Raw genomic sequence first — 24,480 nt, forward strand, 5'->3', positions numbered from 1 at the left:
CCCCCCCGTTTTTGTTTTTGAGAGATATTCTAGAACTATTATAATTATTGGCATCTGTAATACAAGACAAATATCTGTAGCTAGATTTTACTTTATTAGGTACTTCTTCAGTTTCAGAAATGTCATGGGGTAAACTTGTATTTTGGAGAAATGAAATGGGTTTTATGTCAAAGATTCTTTATATTTGAGTTGTCAACAAAATCCTAGAAGAAATTTGTAAAAGTTCAGAATGCCAACAAAAAACCTAGTTTCATATGTGTCATTTCCATTAGTATATAAAAGGACATGGTTTAAAATTCAGCCCATTATTTTTTTTTACCAGAAGACTTAGAATGAGATTGATTTGGTAGGGTAGTATCTTGATTTATAAAAAAAAAACATATGCCAGTTGATTAGTCAGAAAAAGAGGGTTGACATCCTAAATTAGAACTCAATTAGACCAAAAGCTCCCCCAGTCCACTATATTTTCTGTCCGTGGCTCTTGCAAATGCTCAGGAAAGAGCGTAAGGACTGGGAAACATGAAGCGCTGCTTCCCTAGTGAGCTCACCCAAGCTCCAGCCACTGGTAGCTGTAAAACAGCTGAGACCAAAGGCAGTGCGTGTCACAGCTCTTGGCCAGTTGTTTCTTCCCCTGTTGCTCGTGAACGTGTATGTGTTAAAATCCTTATGCTAAGAAGTACTGACTCATCTGTATCAAACTCTTTTGTGTTCTCACAGGCTTCTCTCACAGCTCAGAAGTTGATAGGTCCAAGTTCAGAAGTTGACTTTAAAGCCATCCTTCAGTTTAGGAGTAGAGCATTTCATCATTAACACCTGTTTGCTGGTAGCCTCAGTATTTCTGAGCATTAATACTCCTTTTGGTCTGCCTTCTCCCACCTCTAAGGTCCTCCTAAAGTGCATAAGCATGAAGAAAGCAAAATCTGATGCCTTAGGGCAAACTGGGGCTGATGCTGCTGGAACTCTCTTCCTTCATGTTCCAACTGGCCACATGCTGCTGCTCTTTCAGGTTTTTCATCTATCTTATACCCCTTTAGAGAGGTGCTACCTTTTAGGAGCAATTCCCTTTTCCTTTTCTTACCCTTTTCCAAGACAAAGAGAGCTAGCATCCAAAAGCAAATCCAGCTGCTAGCTGCAGCATTATGAATCTCCTCATGAAAGTAAAAATGAGGTGAGGCTGATGTTAAAATTTCTGATAGTTAGAAATACTCTGCAGGGTTATTTCCTTTGGGTTTTTTGTGTTATATATTGTCTTATATATATTGTTATTAATTTAGAAAAAAAAATTCTGACAAAATGACAGAAGCCTGGGGCTAAATTTGACCCTGCATATTAGTGACTTAAAGACACGAGTTACTGCAGTATAGTAAACGAAAATTCCATAGTTAGGTTGGAATCCAGAGGAATTATGCAGCTCAGGTAACTCTCCAGGGGCAAATTTATAGTATTGCCACGAGTTTTAAATATTTATACCTAATATAGGAACTGGAAACTAATATCTTGTACTACTATGAAGGAACTGTGGTTGTTTGTGGTTTGTGTTAAACACATCTTAAAGAATTTTATCTCAGTTAATACAACTCTAATTGTGCATTACCTGGCTTTTATAAGTCTGGGGTTTTTTTGTATTAATTTTTCACATAAGGAACACCCAAGTGTTGCAGCAGTGTTGGCAAGCTCAGAAGTATTTAATGACAGGTTGTGTGTTTTGTTTTTTTTTAAATGGTAGTGGAGTTATTAGAATACTGTTTGGAGTCAGTGTTACTTTATTAAATATACCTAACCTTATAGCTGCTAAGAATTTTCTGCTTGTACACCAAAATTCTAGAGCTGGCTTGTATTTTAGTTTTTTGGGGGGTTTTCCCCCTTAAGTTGGCAAAATAAGTGTGTTTCTTGAACTTGAGTCATCTTAAAACTTTGGCTTTGGGCTGTTGAGAGTTGTAATTTGTGCTGAATTTTCGTTGCTTCTGGTGTAATTATTCTGATCTTTTACCTTGTGGTACTGCAATAATTAATCTCTGCAGGTAGACATCATCAAAATAATATTAGCTGAGAATAATTAACTGTAAATCTTGATTTCCTCTGCTCTTTGGGGCCACTGTGAAAAATTATTAATTTTTAACTTTGTAAACAGACAATAACAAGAAAATTTATTTTCAGAATGTTTTGTGGAATTGTTGAACATTCCTGTCTGCATCTGGGCTTCTAATACACATAAATCACATTAAAGGACTTTTTTTAAGCATTACAGCTGTTGACTGTGGAAGAAGATACATTGTGTGCATTTCCTCTCTATTTGTTTAATTACAGTCTTTTAAAATCTCACTTTTTTTTCTTGCCATCAAGCTTCTTTTCCACCTCTCTGAATTCTCACAGAGATTATCATCCTCCAACTGCCACTAATACTCATATAATTTATTTACAATTTCTAACATTTTATCTTACATAAGACAAGACTCTCAGCATGGTCAAGCAGTTTGCTGTATGTATCTTCAGTCCCTTTCTGTAGGAGATGCACAGTTTCATGGGGAAACAAAATTCCTGTCTGCAAGGTGTCTCTGGAGGAGGCATGTCTAATAGGACGGAGATGAGTGGTGTTCTGAGGACAGCTCAGACAATGCTTTCTAGAGTCATTTTTTGGCCCTCCTGAGAGGTAGGAAAGCAGAAGAGTCAGGAACCCCTCCACAGATATATTTCCACCTTTGCCATCTCCCAGAAGACTTAGAAGTGAGAGATTTTCCACAGAGGGAACTGGGTTGGAAACTGGTGGAGAATGGGTGCTGTGCAGAAACTTTCTACTACAGGTTGACATAGCAATGGTGGTTGGAGCTCTAGATATGCCTTTACTGTCTAGAGAGTAAAGAACAAATTTGATCACTGGTTTGAGAAATGATGTATGTTATTTAGTATAATACAAACCATCTTAATGTTCTGCTTTTTGCCAGTGCCAAAAATCTGATTAGCCACTTTGTTGTGCTTGCATACACACATATTGATAGCCTGCCCATTTTATGTCTGCATGGGACCAAATCCAGGCTTTCAGCCTGCTCTTTTAGCTTTTGGTTACATGCTTTAGATAACATTTGCTAGAAAAATAGGCCTTTCATTCCCATATTACCTTTCTTCCTAGGAATACAGCTCCCTGTGGGCTGTTCACATACTAAATAATCCTGATTTAACTTAGATAAATGGGATTATTCATGTTGATGAGGAACAGTATGTTAATAATAATATATATATAGTACTATAGATATAGTCACATTTTATAAGGTGAACTGAGTTCCTCCTTGTTGTTCCAGTAATAAAGTGAATGATGACAGCAGTCTGTCAGAAAGTTCCCACCAGTTGTGGGTGAAAGTGGTGTCATTGCCTAATGGTCAGTCATCACAGTGTTGAGATCTCAGTGTAAAAAATACTGTGTAGCTCTAAATGCTGAATGTCTCCAATTACATGTGGAGTTTGAGATATTTATTTAAGAGCTCACCTGTTGTTTTTTTTTTTCCAAAGTCTGCAGTAATCTCTGATGAGAGAGCTTGGGCAGGCTTGAAAATTGAGTTAAACAAGTGAAGTTTTTCTGACTTTCAGGAAGTGAGGGAGTGGCAGGGATTTTTTTTTTCCATGTGCTTTGTCATATCATTTTGTGTTGCATAAAAGAAAGTGTAGATACCACAGAAACCTGTGTCTCAAGTTCATGAAAGTCTGTACATCTGCAGTACTTTTGGATGTAATACACTAAATCCAAGACTCGAGCTCGGGCTTTTGAATTTTATGGGAAGAGCATGCAATAGCAATTTTGGTGTTTACTGCTATTTCAATTTTACAACTATGTCCTTTGTTATCACTTAATGATGTGCTTTACTGCGCTGGAGCCTTTTTATGTTAGTCATCACTTAGCTGCACCCTGTCAGCATCCCCTAGAACTGCTCTGGATGAAACAGAGTGAACAACTATTGCTGGGTAGAGCTGCTGGCTGAATTCAATGGAAACCAAACCTCAAATACTGTGTTCAGTTTTGGGCCCCTTACTACAACAAGGATGTTTTGTTTCTGAGCACAAGTCTTATGAGGAGCGGCTGAAGGAACTGGGGTTATTTAGTCTAGAGAAGAGGAGGCTGAGGGGAGAGACCTCCCTGCTCTCTCCAGTTACCTGAAAGGGGGTTGTAGCGAGGTCAGTCTCTTCTCCCACATAACCGGTGATAGAATGAGAAGAAGTGGCCTTAAATTGTGCCAGGGGAGGTTTAGATTAGATACTAGGAAAAATTTTTGTTTTATTTAGTACTGTGATGGATGTCTGCATAGGTGGAGTCTGTGTGAGGAGAGGCTGGGACTGCCCCAGCCTGGCCCTTCAGCCAAGCTGCTGGCACCTCAGCAGGGCGAGGGAGTTGAGAAAGGGGAAAATCTCATGTGGCAGTGAGGAGTGAGGTAAAAATTCCAAGGTGGAGAGGAGTCAGTGGTTAAGGAGTGAAGGTGAGCCTCAGGAAAGGGGGTGGGATAGGGAAAAGTGCTGTTTTGACTTCCAGAGGTCTGTAATTTTTATTATTAGTGCATTATTTTTCCCCTTGTCAAGTCTGTCCTGCCTGTGGGGGCAGCGGGTGAGTGAACTCCCTGTCTCTACCCTCCAGCCTTTTCATCTGAATTTCTCCCCCTGAGCAGTTGGAGAGGGGTGAGAGGGCACCTGGGAGGGTGTCTGTTGGCCAGCCCAGGACAGCCCATCATTTGTGGAGGGAAAAAATATCACAAGCCATCCTGTAAATTGTCCAAATTGGTTTTCAGGTTGCTCTGTCCTCCTGCCACCTTACAAAGACCTGAAGCCACCCTTTCTCCCCTACATCTGCACTTTGTCATTAAGCAGTGAGTTACCCCCCCAGGGCTGATGACAGCTGACTCTGATTTCTTACTGTCAGGCAAGGCTCATATTTTCATGATGATTGCTCTCCTGGGCTCTTGAAAGGCTACATAGAGTCTCTGTGAGGTAATTATCTCACAATTAGTAGGCAAAAGGGAACAGTCAACTTCCTACACCCACATGTGACACTTGTACTATCTTTACCAAGAGTAAGCAGGTCAGGTTTGTCACAAAACATAAACATACAGTTATTGTGGCCTGAGTGTAGTTAATGTAAGTATTTTAAAGTAAGGCCCACTTGTTTTATTATGAAAAAGGCTTTGCGTTAGTGGTGTTTTCTTTTCACAGATTCAGTATTCTCAGCCCCGAAAATACTTCTCAGAGAAGCCAGCTTGTAAACTCTTAAAGTAATTAGCAGCTCTGTATGTAAAACAAGACCAGGAACTATGACTGTAGGAGGAAACGGGCAGTTAATTATTTGTTTTATGGTGTGAACTAGAAAATAAGAAAATGAAATAGCGTCCACATTTGCAACAAATGTTGAATGACACTTTCTCCTTTGCCACTTTATTTTAAAGCATTTTCAACCTTTTAATAGCCTATGGGTTTTATGATGTGCAAAAACCTAATGTAAAATTTGGAGAAAAGAAGAGGAGTCAGTGGGTCTCTGAATTCAAGGGCCAAAAATTTGGGTGTGATGAGAGCAGCAGCAGGAAGCATGACTAGGAGCAATGTCTTATGTTGTAATTCAGAACTGTTTGTTCATTTGTTTTTCTCTTTCAGGTTGATTACTCACAAAGTTTTCTGAATACTAAAATTTGGAAACTATTACTCCCCAGAAGTCAGTTGGACTTCTGTCCTGGATTTCAATGGGTCTTGATTTCATGCTATTTAGCTACAGTAGGATAATGATAAATAGACTCATTCTCAAAGTACAATTTTATGGGTATTCAGTTGCTGCCAACTAACTACTGGAGAAACAGCATAATTCTTGTATTTGTTAAAAGCCATAAAGCTCTCTGGGTGTCTGTGTTTGCATGTAATAGTATTTATCTGGCTATTCACATTATTATGGAGATGCTGTTAAATATGTTCTGGTTACTTTCACAGCTCATCTTCATTTTCCTTCCTGAGTCTGAAAAAGTAGCTATTTGGGTTGTTTGGTTTTTTTTAAAATCTGTTTATTGTTATTTTATTAATTACTTTATTGATATGACTGTTTTTCATATTTATCTTTTAAAAACAAATAGGGTTTTATCTTGATGCAGACACTGTGGAATAAAAAAGGAAGTAAGTTTCACTCTTTATGTGACATTGGGTGTCAGTTAAATCAGGGTCTGAGTACATGATTTTAAATATTGGCTCACATGTGAGGTTCCAGGGTGAGCCAAGAGGACCAGAGAATGTCAGCCTTGCATTGCAGACTAGGGTTATGGGACAAAACAAACCGACCAACAACTTTCCAAGCAGTTCCTTTGTTGTTTCTTGCATGTCTTAAGGTTTTAATGGGTGTCTGTCTGTCTGTCTCTGTTCTTGCAGTTAACTCCTGTTGGAACAACCATCTTTACAGGGTTCTCTGGGAACAATGGTGCTATTGACATAGATGATGGTCCAAACGGCCAGATAGAATATGTCATCCAATACAATCCCAATGACAAGGTAAGTACCATTAGTTTGGTGGGTTTTTTTCTTCCAGGTCTGTCTATATACATACACCTTGAAGCAGCAAATGAGCAAGACATTGCTTTTGGACTTGATCAAGAAGTCCTTTCCTTCGTGATGTAGAACACCTTCTCTGCTTATGAGCCTTCCTTGCCATGTAACCAGGGCTGAATTTACCTTCCCTTTTAGCAGCTGGGTTACTTCAGTATCATTCATCATCCCCTGCCTACTCCACTGTTGTTCACACACTTCATCTTGGTTTTTGGTGTGCCTTTTCAGTCCTTGATGAGTAGGTGTACCTATATTCATACATAAGATAAGAAGTATTCATAGGCATGGCCAAGTTACTCTCAAAAGAGACATTCTGTCTTTTCTCATGGAGCCATTTATATTTAAAGATCACTGTTTTATAAAAAGGGGGATGCATATTATTAAAACAGTAGTGATTCCCACCTATTATCTTTGCAAACACATCCTTTTAGAGACAAAAAGCTTATTAATTAATTAATAATTTCCATTGAAGTAAAAAGATTTTACGTATCTACTGAATTACTTTTAGTGCTTATATTTCTGAAACGGTAGAATTCTGAAGAATAGTGACAGTATCAAGGAATAATTCAGTGTGAACTAATGATGTAAGAGCCTAATTTTTCTTTTCACTGGGTTAATTGTTGATTTTTGCACAGCTACATGCTGAGGCATAATGTTTACTTACTATATCTATGTATTTTGTGGACATAGGTTTTTTTTCTTCCAGAATCATCTCCCACTGTGTTTGTAACCTCAGGAGTGCAGAGAGGTTGGTCTAATCACTAATAGAAGGTCATTATAGCTTCCCTAAGTGGCTTGGTCTGGTGTTCTGCTACAGGAAGAGCTCAAAAACCTTTTTTAAAACATTACTTTCCTCTCTTTCTCACTGAAACTTCCTAGTTCTCAGTGATTGTGAAGAACAGTGAGGGCATTTCCCTGGCTGGAACAAGTAGTTAGTGGCTTTATTGCATCTTTGCCTTACTACTATTCTGTTCCAGAATAAATAAATCTGATTCTCTCATCTGTAGATAGCTTTCCTGTGCATAATACTGCTTTTACCCAGTGATGGGTTTTGTGTGTGTGCTTGACAGAGATGACTTCTCATCAGCTGCTTCATCTCAGCTGTCAGGCTGCCAGCAAACTACTGTATAATATCTGATACAAGTGGGTTTTCTTCTTTAACCTGGGAAACAATTGTTCCATACTCAGAAATTGTGTACAGCTTAGTGAGGACTTTCTCCACTTTTCTACTTTTAGGATCCCCCTCTATTGTGTGATGTTTTCTTTGGTGCCAATGACATAGTCTCCTGCCTTAGAAAAAGCAAACAGATTATAACTCATAAGCGTGGATACCAATTTTGGATACTAATTCTTGGCTGTTAAAAGCTAAGGATCAACTCAATGAATGAGTGGATTTTTAGACCTCTGAGAGCTCCATTTAACCCTGAAGGTTATTAAGACAAATGTATCCTCAAACAAGTCGGGACTCCCTCCTTACTAGCTAATTTTACTGGGATTCATTGTATCGTGTTTGGTGAGGATTCAAAATTAAACATTTGAGTTTACCTGGAGCTCAGAAATATGCATAATGTTTTTGCTACACTGATCTTTCACATACCATCTCTTTGGAGAGTAAATTGTGTTGTTACCCTGGTGACTTTCACCATATTGAATTTGCTGGCCCATGTTCAGGAATCTAGGCTGACAAATGTGAGTTATGAAGACTGCTGTACAAAAGCATTTTGTTTTCTCTGTTTTAAAGTGAGGAGACAAACAATTTTGTTCTCTTGGTGTAAGTAGGTGACAAAGCATTGTCAAAATTCTGGAATACAGGCTCATTTCAGCATTGGATGGAAGTGCAACTGAGTTGTGCTGGGGTTGTGTGCATCTTTTAATTGTCTTGGAGCTTCATTGCAGTTAGAGAAAAAAAGGCCTTGCTATTATCTAAGGAGGGAGTTGTACTCTGTACCTTGAAAGTGTTTTCTGTGGAGACATTTTGGAATATTGTATTGTTATTACTCATGTAACATACTTAAATATATTCTGCATGGATAGAAGCATTTCTGATGTATTCATTTGGTAACAGAACTGGGACCAAATCTCAATCTGAAATCCATGTCTGTGTCTTTAATCCTCCTCCCAAAATGGGCCATTAGTGTAAGTGTATCCTATAAAGATGTGTTCCCCAGCAGTGTCCCCTTTTGCCATTCAATGCCACAGCTTTATTATCTGAATCTGTTTAAGTAAATATGCAGGATAAACTGAATTTCTTCTGATTTGCCCTGACATCTGAACTTAGCACTGAATGAACATGTGCATTAACTGGCACCTAAGTGGGTAGAGTTTATCTTCTCCCTGTGTTTACTACTTCATTGCCCGGCTGAAAAGCAGAATAAAGAGGAGATAATTACAATACTGTGGATTTATTGAGATCTCGTACTGGATACTGTTTACAATAGTGAGAAAAAGTAAGTGAAGGGAAGACAAAATGTAGAAACTGAAGGCCTGAACTCTCAGCTGACAAATAGGGAAAGCTTTTCTGAACTCACCACTGAAAATTCAATATGGCAAGGATAGTTAGACTTCAGTTTGTGGCTGGAAGTAGTAACGTATATACAAAGAATCTGACAGAGTTTTGTTACATACAGATTATTTTTTGTGGGGTTCTGAGGGAGCAAATCAGGGGGGCAGAAAACAGAAAAACTTTACATCTGTGGCATGGACAGCAGATGCAGTTTTGACAAGCCATCCAACAGATCATCTCATCGTGGCCTACTTGAAACATGTTTTAGCCTGGAAGCATGTTCAATTTTGTTGTACTCTTTTAACTTCTACAGGCTTCCAACAGGACCTTTGATATTCCTCTCACACTGTCTGGAGCAGTAGTTCTACGGGAGAGACTGAATTATGAAGAAAAGACACGTTACTTTGTCATTGTCCAAGCAAATGTAAGTATAGATCTGCTCATTTACAGCACTGATTTAAGTGGTGTATTGGTTTCCAGATTTAGATTTTTCCAAGGAAAGGAAAAGTCTTACTGGAATGCCAGGTCTGATAATCCTCTTCTCCTGAAGATCTTATTTAACATTGAGGTCATTGAAAGCTTAGGCATGTTATTACTGGATAAAAAGCTTGCTCAATGTGTATGACAAGATAACCTTCTGGCACAAGGAAAATTTGCAAAATTGAAGTACATCCCATGCAGAAAAGTGCATTCTAGTGTCACTCAGTGTTCATTTGCTAACAATTCTTACTATGCTAATTTGATCTCAGAGGATGGATTCAGTTTACTTCTGGCCTTCAAGTTTGAAATGCATTTTTTTGCACTTAGGTGATTTTTCTTTCAAGTCATGTTTCCAAGTGTATGCAGAGGTTTTTGTGGGCTGGCTGGCAGTGGATAATGCAAATTGAGAAGAAAAGTGATATTTAAACTATATATGTTATATCTGTCATCAGATAAGTTTTTTTTTGTGCCTGTGAAGTTTGGGAAAACTTCCCCCCTCCCTCCTGTTTTTGTCCTTCTGACAGTAGGTGAAATGAAAACTTTTCCTCCATTGTGATCCTGCTTCATTTGTGAGAAAATGGGAATGCTCTGAAGCAACTTTCAGATTGCTTGCTGCTGAATTAGCCCACTTATATTGCTGCCATCTTTCTGATACAGAACTGTAGATACATTTTGCAGTCCACTTCCCTGCATATTTGTAGCATGCTCAGCATTCCCCCAGTATAAGACAGACTCTGGGGGCACCTCAGTGCTTTTTGCACTTAGATATATCTGAAGATGCTTCCTGGCCCACACAGTTAAGGCTGGTAGAAGAAGAGATTTTACCTGGGTAAAGTAATTTTCTGGTCTCTTGACCATGAATATCTCTTGGCCATGAATCAGAGCTGACTTGGCTTGTTTTATCAGTAATTTGTTCTGCAGGTCTACACTGTGTATTCACAGCTCTTCACCTTTGATGTCAGAGCTGTGAGTTCAGGAGAAACAGTGCTCCTGGCAAAGTAACTGGAGTAGTTGAGCAGTTCTTGCTAACACCTCACAGAAGGAGTGAAGTCCTTCATGCTGCGGGAGCAGCTGCTGAAGTTCAGCTGGGGCTGCACAGTGGCAGTACTGCAAAGCAGTCTTATATTCATTGATTCATTCCTTTTGATATACACAGGAAATTGTCACCTTGTGGTGCTGGGTTTGGGACTGGAGCTGTGTTGGTAGCTTTTCTGTGATGGTTGTACATGTACTTGTAGGATTGATGTGTCTTGCAAAGCCGTGTGTCTTCTCAAACATCTCTAAATGGGAACTGAGCTCACTCAAGTTTTGAGTGCTCACAGATGAGAAACTAGATCTCAAAGAAATTAAGCTCCATAGCCCAGCTTTTTTAGGACTTTGCCTTATGCATTCTTCTCCTTTTTTTCATTTTACAAAGTATTGCTGACTGCATTTAATTATGTCTATGTATGTACAGTACTTTATGTACTTCTATTCCACTGATTGCATGAGCAGTGATCATTTATTGTTCTTGAATCCTGATGGTACTAGATGAAACTATTTACTCTGTGTCTATTTCAATCCAGTATTACTCAAAGGCATATAGTGAGGGGATGTAAAAAAGATTAGTTGATGATGAAGGCTGCTCCTTGTAGCTGCTCTTGGTTTTCATCTTTGACTGTTAAGAAAGCTGAATTGAGGAATTCCAATATTTAGTAACTCTAAATGTAAAGTGGGACCAAGAGCTAAGAGGTGCAAAGTAGGAAAAAAAAATGTATCCAAACTGATGAAGAGCAGCAACCAATTCCTCTTAAAAAAAAGAAGTAATTTTTCTTTTCTGTCAGTGTTATCGTAGGATAGGAGGGCAAGATTCAGCTGGTGACCTCCACAAGATTTTATTTTTGTAAAGAAAGCTATCATAACACTTCCTCTGTGAAAATGGAGATTTATTTTACTGTTTTAAGGATTTTGAGTAGTCATGCTCTTTCTTCACTGTGCTAACAGACAAAGAAGGAAAAAGGGAACTGTTGCTAGTGTGTCCACCATTCAGTGTGTAAAAACAATCCAGAGGGTTCCCACAATTCAGGAAAGTGTAGTTATATTCTGTATTGTCTGGAAAGAAAAAAAAAGAGACAATAAAGAAGTTGCAATACTGGATGATATCTTGTAAACACAAAGATTTAAACAAAAATAAATTAATCAGTACATAAAGCCAAACCATGAGACATCGAAAAGAGCCTGTTATGCAGCATGGAGACTCTGTCAGGGTGCAGCATTGTACCTGCTTTATTGTGGACACAAGTGTTCTTCAACCTTTAGAACAGGAGCAGTGTACCTCATTCTCTGAACAAATCAGGACTGTTTGGAGATCTTGGATCAATCTCATTGCTGGCCTCTGTCAGGTTTGTTTCTTGGGGGGAGGGAAGGTAGGTGCTGAATTTTTCTTAAACTGTGGCACGCAGAGGTGGCTTGAGCATTACAGGCCAGGGCTTCTCCACTGCTACTTAGCAAAGAAGTTGTTACTGCTTATGCTTGCCATTTCTGTACATCACAGAATCACAGGTAGGATTTGGTAGAGCTGCACCAGGCAGCATAAGAGTACATTTCAGATTACAAGTAAGGCACGAGGGACTTTTTATCTTATACAAATATGCTGCTTTTTTATAGATTTTACAATACATTTATCTTCATTTCACACATTTTGTGAGAATTGGTTTCTCAAAACTGTATTATTTTTGAGTGATAGTTGTCTCAGAGCATTTCTTAGTTCAAGAGATAAACTTTTACCTCTTCATTGTATTGCTGAGCCTTTATGAAATTAAAGGCTGTAGCTGAGGCTGAAGTTTCTATAGTGAGCTATTTCCTAGAACCTGGATAATTATGGTATTTGTATGGTTTGCCCATGGATTTAATTTTAAACTTTCCTTGAAGATTCTGAGTTCAGAAAGCCTCACCACATGTAACTCATGTGCTCCACAGGACAGAGCCCAGAACCTTCATGAGCGAAGGACGAGTACAACCACCCTGACAGTAGATGTGCTTGATGGGGATGATTTGGGACCAATGTTTCTTCCTTGTGTCTTGGTGAGCAACACTCGTGACTGCAGACCTCTCACCTACCAAGCCAGCCTGCCTGAACTGACTGATCCTGTGAGTCCTCTTGATCTTTTGCAAGTTTTATATGTTTCTTTTGCAACCAACTGTCAGCACTTGAGAACAAGTCCTCTTGATCTTTTGCAAGTTTTATAAGTTTTATATTTTTTATCTTTTGCAACCAACTGTCAGCACTTGAGAACAGTAACTAGCACATAGGCTTTATACCATAGTTTAGGTGCTAAACAGAACAAAAGCAGGGTGAGATATGTAGGAATAGATGGTGAAGTTCTAGCTTTGATACAGTGTCAAGCTTCTCGTTTGCTGCAAGAGCTGAGTCTCTCTGAAGTTCAGTAAATTCTGGGATTGCTTTTCCTCATCAGTCCATATTTTGCTCTTGAAATATCTTGAAGAAGGACTTGAGAGAAGGGACTTGGCATCCATTCAGGATTGTTACTGACTTCAGGCAAAAGTTTTTGGAAAAGGAAGCACTAGTTACTCACTAGTCCCTGAACAGATTATTGTTTGCTATTACCTGGTTTCAGTCAAGAGGCACTAAAGAGCAATGTGTGTTTATTCCCATGGGGATGCATGTACTAAGCTACCTATGCTGGTTAGTGCATCAGGATGGGGATAAAAGTCAGTGTAAGGCTCATTTCACACTGGAACATACACAGTGATTCACAAAAGGAGGAGGGTGAGAGCTTTAGCTTTCCTTGATGCAAGATGGGGCCAACTCCCCTTCCTATAGGAGAACAGCTGCTTTCTATAATGGAGATGTGTATCTCTGGTGGGTGAAACAGAAATATTACTTTCTTAACTGATACTGATATATGACCTTTCATTCGTGTATTAAAGAGTATAAAAAGGAAGAACCAATTGAAACAGCCACCTGATTGACATTGACATTAAGGTGACATTAAGGTAACATTGACTATTGACATTAAGATCATGACATCCTTTGTTCATTGCAGGGCACACTCTGTCCTGCTTCCCCTGACCAGGAGACAGGGAAGGCTGAGGCTAAAAGCCTGGAGGTTCCTGCTACTCTCTGCCTTCTCTGGCTTGCTGTGTTGTGCCTCATGGTCTTCTCAAGTTCCACACATGCTGGTTTTCTGCTTTGTCAGGCCTCAGGGTCTGCAAATATGCTTGAGCAGTAACGCCAAGCATTGCTGCTACCCTGCTTGGTTGATTCAGATGATGCTCTTAGCAAATTGCAGAATCTCCCACAGTTGTTTAATCCATTTTAGAAACAGCTGAAATTGGATTTAATATTCAGCAGTTGATCCATTGCTTCTGCACAGGCTCAGGTTTAATAGCCAGGACAGGATCAAGGAGGTGACATAAGGCTTGTTGTAATCAAGCTGTGTGATTAGTGTGCCTTCTGTGTAAGGAAGGCTTAGAGCAAGTTTCAGTCTGGACCTTTTGGCGAACTTCAGGAGGGAGACTGGGTCTTACAGGGCACAGGAACCTCCAAAGGAGGTGGTGTTTCTGCCAGAGAAACTGTTCCTAACAACTGCAGCTTGATTTGTAAGGTGAAGCAAGGCTGGATCTCTGAGGTACTCAGCTTGTGACAGCAGCAAATCAGCTGGGAAAGGGAAGGGGAGATGGTGTTCCATACTTAACTTCATTATATTGATTTATGCATCTCTGTTTTTAACTTCTGCAACTTCGTATTTGATAACCCTTTGTAACTGTGTCATCTGGTTTGGACTTTCTGAATAAACCCTTTAAAAAAAACAAACCAAAACAAAAAAACACCTTAACTTAGTTTGGGCTCAGTGTCAAGTGAAGTGGGCAACCACAAGTTATTTCCCAGCTGAATATGTGGCCTCATCAGGGTTACTGGGGCACCCAAAATGTGGAGGGTGACAGAGTATGACCCCATTTTATCTGCACAGATCTGATAGATCCCAGTACAGAAGCAGGTCTGGCAGAAGTTATGAATAACCACTGTTTGGTCATTACCTTGTTTTTAACCTGGTAATTTTAGAGTATAAAGGAACTAATGTCCTGTTCCTGATACAGCTGTCACAGATGGTAGGAAAAAAAATCTATTCCTGCTCTTGGTCAGGCACGTTCACTGTGCTGGAAGACAAAGCAGTATCTGCCAAGGAGGGTGTCTAGACTAGGAAATATCTCACTGGTGATTAGGTGCTGAGTTGCAAAATGCATTCATTCAACTTCCTAAACTACAGTCTGTTTAGGTGTCAGCTTTCTGTTTGCTTTTGGGCTTTTTTTTGTGTCAAACTGCACCTTGAGAAATCTGATCTATGAAATGAGAAACTGACTCTGTTGATAAATGACCAGCTCTACTGTTTATCTCTTGGTAGCACTGCAGCTGTTCTGATAAACCTAAGTAGCAGGAGGATGTTGGAACTCAAAGTTTTACCTTGGTACCTCAAATGTTTCCTTGGCTTCTACATTGTAATTCGTTTAGAAGATACGGATGGTACCTAAAAAGGTTCAGCTAGTAAACATATATATTACATGTGTCCTGCATAGAACAGTTAACAACATGCCAAGAAGCCTGATGTGTTTGGGCTAACCAAGGGCTGGCAGTGGCCTTAGGCCACACTCTGACCTGGCAAAGCAGCCTGGGCAGAGGTTCTCCTTCAGCTATAGTTTGCATAGTATGAAGCCATTGAGTAGCACCACGTAGGCAAGACCCACCTGAGTCTGTAATGCTATAGGAGTGTAACTATGATGCCAGGGTATGTAGAAGCTGCTGGTGCCCAATATACTCCTCAGAACCATTTGTCTGAAGTTTCTTGCACTGGTGGTTTTTTAAAAAGATTAATCTTTCCTCCACTGTAGGTGTTTAATCTTCCAGTGGGTGTAGCACATAGAACAAAATGCTCTTTGTGTTTTTTAGTCACAGCCACTACAGGATAAAGAGCTACTTTCAGTCCAACATTGAAACTTTTTTTTAATTGCTTTTTAATTTTTCAATGGACATAAGAGAGAATATTCATGAATCTAGAACAAAGAGTGTTGGAAGTATGAATTATTCAGAAGGGGTAGCTTGAAAAATAAGTCCTGCTTGACAGGGCAAGGTGCCTACTCAGCTGACCCCTAAAGTAAATAATTTAAGTAGTAAGAATAATATTTTTGTTCAGCCTTGCACAATTACTTAGCTTTAATTGGCCTCTGTTCTTGAATTTATGGAGGTAAATATTGTATTTCCTTTCCAAGTTTCTTTTCCTTGGATGCTCTAAAGCAGTTGAGTACACTGGCAGTGAAGAATCCTCACAGTGTGTGCTGTGTTTATGGTCTTTGGCTGGCAGAGATGGAAGAGACCAGCAAAATTAATGGATCTCTTTCTTACCAGAGTAGCAATTTGTTTTCCTGAAGAGCAATATCAAGGTTTACACTGTGCCTTCTGAGAGTTAGCCTGACTCATGGCAAAATTAATAATATGATTGAATCTGCTCCAGGCTGGGGAGAGGGCTGTATAATTACTGTTTAGACACTTGTAAAAAACCTGTTTTGCATTTCTGCCATTTGCACAGAGTAAATTCCCCCAAAGCTGCAGATCTTCCAAGCAGAGCCAAAGGTTATCTGATGTTCCTCTCTGGGTGTGCACACAGAATAGAACACTGTGATAATACCTTCTCAGTCTGAGCTTTGCCTCAAGGTTTGATGCTCTTTATTGATGCCTGCCTGGTTTTGCAGGTGTCACTTCTGCAGTGCCACCAAGTAATTAATTGCTACAATGGCCACTTTAAGTCTCTGATCACAGCTAAGGTCATAGAAGCATTGGTATCTCTAATAACAAATGCATGTGAGATGCTTTTGCAGGTTTGCAGAGGAGGCAGGAAGTCATATTTTGGAGTAGAGAACCTTTGGATGTTTTTATAGCACCATTTTAAAGCACAAATGCCTGATCCTGTGGTAGGTGAGTGGTAAGTGAGGGCTGTAGTGCCTCACTGCTGTTGAAGCCTGGGCACAGAGCTAGATTACCAGCCGCTGGACAATAATTTGCTTGTGAAGTGTTACCTTTGAGTCTGATTCAGTGCCCATGACTCTGATGGAATAAGCTGCTTTTTGAGTTTTCAGACAACTGGGAGGGTAGAGAAATAGAGATCTGAGGTTTGAGTCCTCTAATAATCATTGCAAACATTATTAGCTGGCAGAGAGGACACCAAAACCAACACTAAGACAGCATTCAAAGTCACTGTTTGAAGTTCTATCTCATAACACACATTCCAGTTCTTTGACTTCATTTCCTTCAGGGGAATGCAATGTACAGCTTCAGTGATGTCTTACAATGAACCACCTTTCAAAATTCAAGTTTTACAAGCCAAGTAGATTTTCTTAGAACAACAAGAAGGGAGATGTCTGTGCTTAATGAAAGGGTGCATGTACAAAATTGGTCCCTGTATTCCATATGGTTTTCCGTAACTGTTGCTGTCCCACTTTCTAGGAATGAATTGATTGTTCTTTCTCATTTCTGAGAAAACCTGTGCTGTTTGTTAGGTTTGGGTTGGTTTGGGCTATTTCAGTTTCTATACAGTCTGTTAAAAAAATGCTCAAAGATAAAAGCTTATATTTTTTTTCAAGATTTCTGCAGCCATTCTCTGATTGTAGTAGATCCAGAGAAGAGAAAATCAGGCCTCCTGTACAGTATAGATGAAGCTGTTAACTTTTTGGTGTTACTGCATGCACATTTTGTCTAGCTTTCTGTATGAACTTCATTCCTCTATTTAATGCCATAATAATTTTGCCTTTTATTCACAAATTCTACTGTATCTGAGGAAATGTTAGACAAAATAGCACTGTCAAATTGTTACTTGGTACTAAAATATTTATGTGCTTTCTTATCTGTATATTGCATCTTAGAATGTTGATTTAGAAAACCTGGCAATTGGTGTTAATTAGGCTGAACTCTTTGGTGAAAGATAGCATGTGCTGTCAAGTGGCAGCTGTAAGATGAGTCCATGTGTATTTACTAGCCTAAAATTAGTTGGTAGACAGGCCAGTGGTGTCACTTCAGCTGTACTACAACAATTAACCAGAGAAACACTCTAAAATGAGGGTTGTGTCCACGTGTTCTTGAGTTGTTGCTTGCTCAGTAAATTAGAAAAGAATCTCTCTCATGTCTGAGGCTTTCAATAGTCCTTTTGCCACTGGCTGAAAGATGAATCAATTAACCCATTTTCAGGTATTAATTTCTCATTTGCAATTTAGGTAAAACCTGAAACTCAGATTAGGGAAGGAAAAATGAAGATTTATTTCCATGGCATGGATGCAGTTGTTGGTGTATTTTTTATTGAAAAAGGCAAATTGTTATGGCCAAGTTACTTGGAGTAGATAACAATTTTTCTAATTAAACTTAAGCTTATATGCATGATGAACTGATAAGCAAACTTGAGTTGCTTTGGAAGTTGGAAAACAATTCAGAAGCAATGGTAAAACCTTCTCTTGGCTGCAATTTTGCCTTTAAAGTTTATGGATACACTTTTCATTTGCTTTTTTTACACTCTTGTCCCTGTGATTGCAGCCATGCAGAGGTGACCTGATTGATAGCAAGTTCAAGGTAATGGACAATGTTAAATAAGCAGGAGCATTCCCAGTAGATTTACTAGCATAGGGCGTTTTTTGTAACTTAATATTGCTGATTTTGAATATTAGCTCTATGGAAATTACTCTTCAGGTGAAGTCAAAATGGACAGCTTTGATAAGCTATTGATTATCTCCTAGTGCATGATAAGGAGTCATTAAAAGTGTTCTAAGTTATGGTAAATCTTCCGTTATGGTTTCTCCATGTCTTTCCAGTTTCTGTGATTGATTGTCTGTCTCCCATGTGCAATTTCTTGATAAGTAGAGCCTTTTTTTTTAAAGGAACTGTCCCTGAAAAGTAGTGAAGCCTGAAAAGGTTAAAATTGCAAAGATGTGATGTTCCAGGTAATTAATTTTTATGTGTTTGGGAGTATAGCAAGATAGCATGGCTAATTAAAAAGAATTGTCAGGAAAATTGTCAGGAACTTGAACATGTGAATACATGAACCTGAGCACTGGTTTCCATAATCTCCCTCAGCAGGCAGGCTCTTCACTTGCTTGATATATTGATCAGGCAGGACAGTCACTGTTCCATATCTAAATTAAATTGGGAATTTAGATATAGATGTATTTCAGATAGAAGAGAAGTTAAGGTGGCTGCTTCTCACTTCAAGAACAAATACAGCCATGCTTTTAACTTAGAAAATGTGATTAATGTTTTAAGAAACCAGATGTTCTACTTATTGAAAACACTGTTTCTGGTTGATAAAATTAGCAAGACTGCAGGACAAGTGCATATAGTTTGAAAGAGACTTTCATACTGCTAATTTGAACAAAGTTCATTACAGAAATAGAGTTGATATCTATGGGTAGGAATAAAGTCACAGTTTAGACTGAGTGCAGGAATCATGCTTTAAATGTGGGATTACTGTGGTGGAGGCCTTGCCTTGTATGTTTGGTACATACCAGAAAAAAAGGGAGGGAGGGAATGATGAGTTTCATTGAAAGGCAAAGCAGGAACACAGGACTTTTCTTATAATGTGGAAAGAGAATTGATTGTGATTCACATGCTTTAGGTTTTCACTGTTACTGATCTTTCTTAAAAGGCACAAGTAGAGGTTTTAAGAGAGAAAGGGTCAAGTTTGCCTCAAAACTGAGATGTTTTGGACAACATATAGTAAAATATATAATAAAAACTTGGACAGGAAAAGAAGAACATAATCTTTGAAGTTGTGTTTTGGGTGAGAGAAACTGCTTTTGTTTATTCCTAGGACCATGTTATCAACTGACCCATGAAACCTGGTGGCTGTGGGGCTCCCTAGCTGCTGCAGGAGGAGCTCTGGTAGTTCACCCAGTCTGGGCTGGTGAAAACAGGCACATCCTCTAGGCATTGACCAATCTGTAAAGTGAAATTTTAGAGAGTTAAATCTCAATTCTGATTCATTTCATTATCAGGAGTAAGAGAGGAATAAACTGGTAAAAATTGCTGATGTTATCATCTATATAATATTCTTATTTTTTTCCAAATATGGAAATGCTCCATTAATTGCCTGATATTTATCATCATGGGTAGTAACTTACTGGGAACACTAATAGGAAATATTCAATTCTTATAGCTTTGTCAGAAGCTAAGATGAAAAAGAGTCCTGATTTTACTTGGAAGAAGTAACTGTGGAGCTGGAATTGAAAGTAATTTCCTTTTGGAAATGAGGGTGATCATCTTTGATTTAAACTTTGGTCTGGCACATCACCCACACAAGCTGAGTGCCTGAAATGACAGGGAGAGATGGCCAGTGCTTCTGGGTGGGTTTGGTGTGTGCAGCAGTACAGGTTTACTAGCATAAACTACCTTCTTGTGTGGCAGAACCAACAACAGAAAAGATGTTTGATTAATGAAGTACAGAAACTGACAAACACACCCTCATCTTAATTGAAAGCATCTTGCTGTTTTATTCTGCTCAATTCTCTTTGTTCTCTACTTTTCATTGTAAAGTTTGTTAGAAAAAAGAAAACACCCACCTGCCTAATAATCAAGAAGACTTTACCATAATGTGTGAGCTTACAACATTCATTACATATGGACAGTGGAAAAGTGCACGTCCTCCCCTTTGTGCCATATCGCACACCTGGAGTTTGAAATGGCCTTGCTGTCTGTGAGGCCATTAAGGGATTTTAGATTGGAAGTGACTGAGCCTTTCTCTCTTCAAAACCTGGAGCTTCTGGAGAGGAAAGGGTGTCTGAGAAAGTATCATCCCTGTCTTGTTCTGAACCACAGTCTGTATCTTGAATATACAATCAACTACTGCTGTGATTTAATTCCTGTCTTGGATATTTGCCATGACAAAAAAAGCCACTTTCACTGTATGCACAACTGGTTTCTATTTCATAAAACTACATTTGTCAATGACATGAAGTGGAGCTATTGTCAAGCCAAAGCATGTGTATTTGTTTATTTGATCATTAAAAGCTATTTAGAAACATTTCCATGTTTTAAATTTTGACATTTGGACAAAACACTTTTGCAGTGATGCTTTACCAGTGAACTTGAGAACAATTCTCATCTATGTCATAACGCTAATCCTGGTGGTGATGATTAGCATTTCAATAGCTAGGCTATCCTGTTAAACTGTAAACTACCTGTCCATTAGGGGTCAGAAAGAAAGATTCCTCTTCTCAATTTGTCACAATCCAGAGGGTGTAGACTATTTTAGTTCTCCAGTTAATCCAGTAGTGATTGGTCAGTTAATGTCTTGCAGATATGTGCAAGAGATGCACAGATGCAGGAGATGTAGTCGAGGAGCTGCTTCCTTGGGCCAGAAGTATTAATCCTGGGAGGCTGCAGGAGGAACTCAGTGAGCTGCCCATTGCCACCATTACCAGCACTGCTCCTTGCTCTTGGTAAGGCTTCTGTAGAAAAACTTGCTTAAATCCTTGCAGTCAGTCCTGTGGAGCATAAGGAGATTTTTGGAACGCCCTCTTCTGAAACAAGAAAATGTGATTAGTCTGCATTGGGTTCCTCCAGCAGTACTCAAGTTTAAAGCAGCTAGGAAGGAGTTTGCTTTGAAAATAATTCCTGCTTTTTCTTCTGGAAGAGTATTGGAGTTTTAGAAGAAAAAAAAAAAAAAAAAAAGCATTTAAATGTAAAGTGTCACTATACCATAAAAAGATACGAGGATGAGTTTATGGATGAACTATGTGAGCACTGCAGGTTTTGTGTGTACATGTACACATATGATGTACCTTCACAACTGCACAATTTTGTTGAAAATGAAACATTTGAAATAGACCTTGGAAAATAATTTTTTTTTCTATAACCTTCAATCTCAAAGTAGCATTCGTGCCACTGTTAATGTTACAGGAAAGCTGCCTAATAAAGTGCTTATAATTGTGGTGCTGTCTCTTGAGAGGGTGACAGACTTTAATAAGAAAAGGATACAGTTTGAATCAAGTCAGGTGTTACGTAGTTGCAGCTGACATTCCCATGCCTAGAAAAGTACCTATTTAGTTGTAAGTATTTTTAAAAACAAAAAACCCCAACCAAACAAAATCCCACAAAACAAACAAAAAAATCCCAGAAAAACTCACAACAGTTGAGAACATGTAAATGTTTATTCTGCAAGCTGAGATTGCGGCTGCACAGTGGTCTTTTGCTAATCCCAAATGTTAAACTCCTGTAGCAGCCTGGCTGATGGGAACACTGCTTGACTGAGAATTCAGTACTTCCTAAGTGTCCTCTCCTTTGAGGCTTTTGACCTTGCTTGTTTCTCCAGGTGAGAAAAGGGCTTTACCAAAACAAAATCGTCTGAAAGAAGTTGCTAAATGTGTAAACAAAAAAAGCAAAGCAGCATCATTACTGTAAGAAAATCTATGGCTGAAATCAATCAGTCAAGAGATCTGGGAAACAAACCTAACCATGTCTGTGTTTACCTTTTTTTTGGAATTTAAATCAATTAGTGTTTTGATATGGGATTGTTTATGCCTGGTTTTGTACAGATTGACATAAGAAGTGTTCCACCAGTGGTATTGGTTATACTTCCTCACCTCCCCATTAGAAGCACTGTCTTAAAAATTGATAATGTTTTTGGGTTGTTATTATTTGTTCTGTGAAACTGCCTGCTGTTTGAGCCAAGGAGAATTTTTAGCACCTCTGGTGCCTGCAGAAAGGAACATGATGATAGCCTGACTGTACTTGGGTAAGGACCCTTGTTGTTTGGTGCATTTTGAGCCTGCCACTAGGTGATTTGCTTAGACATTCCTGAGCTTTTGACTTGTGAGAGGCAGTGAGCAGCTGATCCCCTTCCCACTGTCTGCAGCACACATCTTTAGAGACCTGTAGCATATTTCTTCTGTCATTTCTTTCAGGCTGGAAGGCACTAAGCCAGAGTCTGTCATAGCCTGTTATTCAGACTATGCCCTGCTTTGATCATATCTTTGATCTTCTTACCTTTCCTAGTAGTTCCCTAGATTGTTCTATTGTGCCTAATGTTTCTGAAGGCATAGGGAAGCCATCAGCCTCTTCTCCTTAACAGGCTCAAGGAAGATTGTTTGCAAACTCAGCTGAAATAAGCAACAGTTGACACAGCTGATAACTGAACTACTTTTGCCCAGCTGAGAAAAAAAAAACACATTTGAAAGAAAACAAAAATGGGGTTAATATTTCACACGCTTTTGTATTGCAATGTGATTACTCTTGGAAATGAAAAGAAAAATAATTTCTAAGTCATTAGGATAGTGTTATACTTGAAATATTTTCAATATTTTGTGTCAAGCAGAAGTAGGTGCCTTTGTCTTGGGCTGTTCTTGGTTTTCTGCAGCCATTCTCTTGCCTCATTCTGAATCCTGAACAGGAATCATGACGGTGATAATGAACTCAATTTGTCACAATCCAGAGGGTGTAGACTATTTTAGTTCTCCAGTTAATCCAGTAGTGATTGGTCAGTTAATGTCTTGCAGATATGTGCAAGAGATGCACAGATGCAGGAGATGTAGTCGAGGAGCTGCTTCCTTGGGCCAGAAGTATTAATCCTGGGAGGCTGCAGGAGGAACTCAGTGAGCTGCCCATTGCCACCATTACCAGCACTGCTCCTTGCTCTTGGTAAGGCTTCTGTAGAAAAACTTGCTTAAATCCTTGCAGTCAGTCCTGTGGAGCATAAGGAGATTTTTGGAACGCCCTCTTCTGAAACAAGAAAATGTGATTAGTCTGCATTGGGTTCCTCCAGCAGTACTCAAGTTTAAAGCAGCTAGGAAGGAGTTTGCTTTGAAAATAATTCCTGCTTTTTCTTCTGGAAGAGTATTGGAGTTTTAGAAGAAAAAAAAAAAAAAAAAAAAGCCTTTAAATGAAAAGCTTCACTTAAAAAGATACGAGGATGAGTTTATGGATGAACTATGTGAGCACTGCAGGTTTTGTGTGTACATGTACACATATGAGATGTACCTTCAACTGCACAATTTTGTTGAAAATGAAGCATTTGAAATAGACCTTGGAAAATAATTTTTTTTTTCTATAACCTTCAATCTCAAAGTAGCATTCGTGCCACTGTTAATGTTACAGGAAAGCTGCCTAATAAAGTGCTTATAATTGTGGTGCTGTCTCTTGAGAGGGTGACAGACTTTAATAAGAAAAGGATACAGTTTGAATCAAGTCAGGTGTTACGTAGTTGCACCTGACATTCCCATGCCTAGAAAAGTACCTATTGTAAGTATTTTTAAAAACAAAAAACCCCAACCAAACAAAATCCCACAAAACAAACAAAAAAATCCCAGAAAAACTCACAACAGTTGAGAACATGTAAATGTTTATTCTGCAAGCTGAGATTGCGGCTGCACAGTGGTCTTTTGCTAATCCCAAATGTTAAACTCCTGTAGCAGCCTGGCTGATGGGAACACTGCTTGACTGAGAATTCAGTACTTCCTAAGTGTCCTCTCCTTTGAGGCTTTTGACCTTGCTTGTTTCTCCAGGTGAGAAAAGGGCTTTACCAAAACAAAATCGTCTGAAAGAAGTTGCTAAATGTGTAAACAAAAAAAGCAAAGCAGCATCATTACTGTAAGAAAATCTATGGCTGAAATCAATCAGTCAAGAGATCTGGGAAACAAACCTATCCATGTCTGTGTTTACCTTTTTTTTGGAATTTAAATCAATTAGTGTTTTGATATGGGATTGTTTATGCCTGGTTTTGTACAGATTGACATAAGAAGTGTTCCACCAGTGGTATTGGTTATACTTCCTCACCTCCCCATTAGAAGCACTGTCTTAAAAATTGATAATGTTTTTGGGTTGTTATTATTTGTTCTGTGAAACTGCCTGCTGTTTGAGCCAAGGAGAATTTTTAGCACCTCTGGTGCCTGCAGAAAGGAGCATGATGATAGCC

General features: G+C 39.0%; 1 protein-coding gene across 1 annotated transcript in view; it reads left to right on the forward strand.

Moving 5' to 3' along the window:
* Positions 1–24,480, forward strand: part of PCDH15 (protocadherin-related 15) — a gene marked incomplete at its 3' end in the record, with an annotated part of 234,661 nt that overhangs the window by 95,200 nt on the left and 114,981 nt on the right. Inside the window, exons 6-8 of the mRNA XM_010002259.1 lie at positions 6,382–6,501; positions 9,372–9,482; positions 12,497–12,667. Coding sequence (XP_010000561.1) covers positions 6,382–6,501; positions 9,372–9,482; positions 12,497–12,667 — 402 coding nt within the window. The remainder of the gene's footprint in view (positions 1–6,381; positions 6,502–9,371; positions 9,483–12,496; positions 12,668–24,480) is intronic.

Source organism: Chaetura pelagica, unplaced genomic scaffold (genome assembly GCF_000747805.2).
Source record: "Chaetura pelagica isolate M959 unplaced genomic scaffold, ChaPel_1.0 scaffold517, whole genome shotgun sequence".
Lineage (NCBI taxonomy): Eukaryota > Metazoa > Chordata > Aves > Apodiformes > Apodidae > Chaetura > Chaetura pelagica.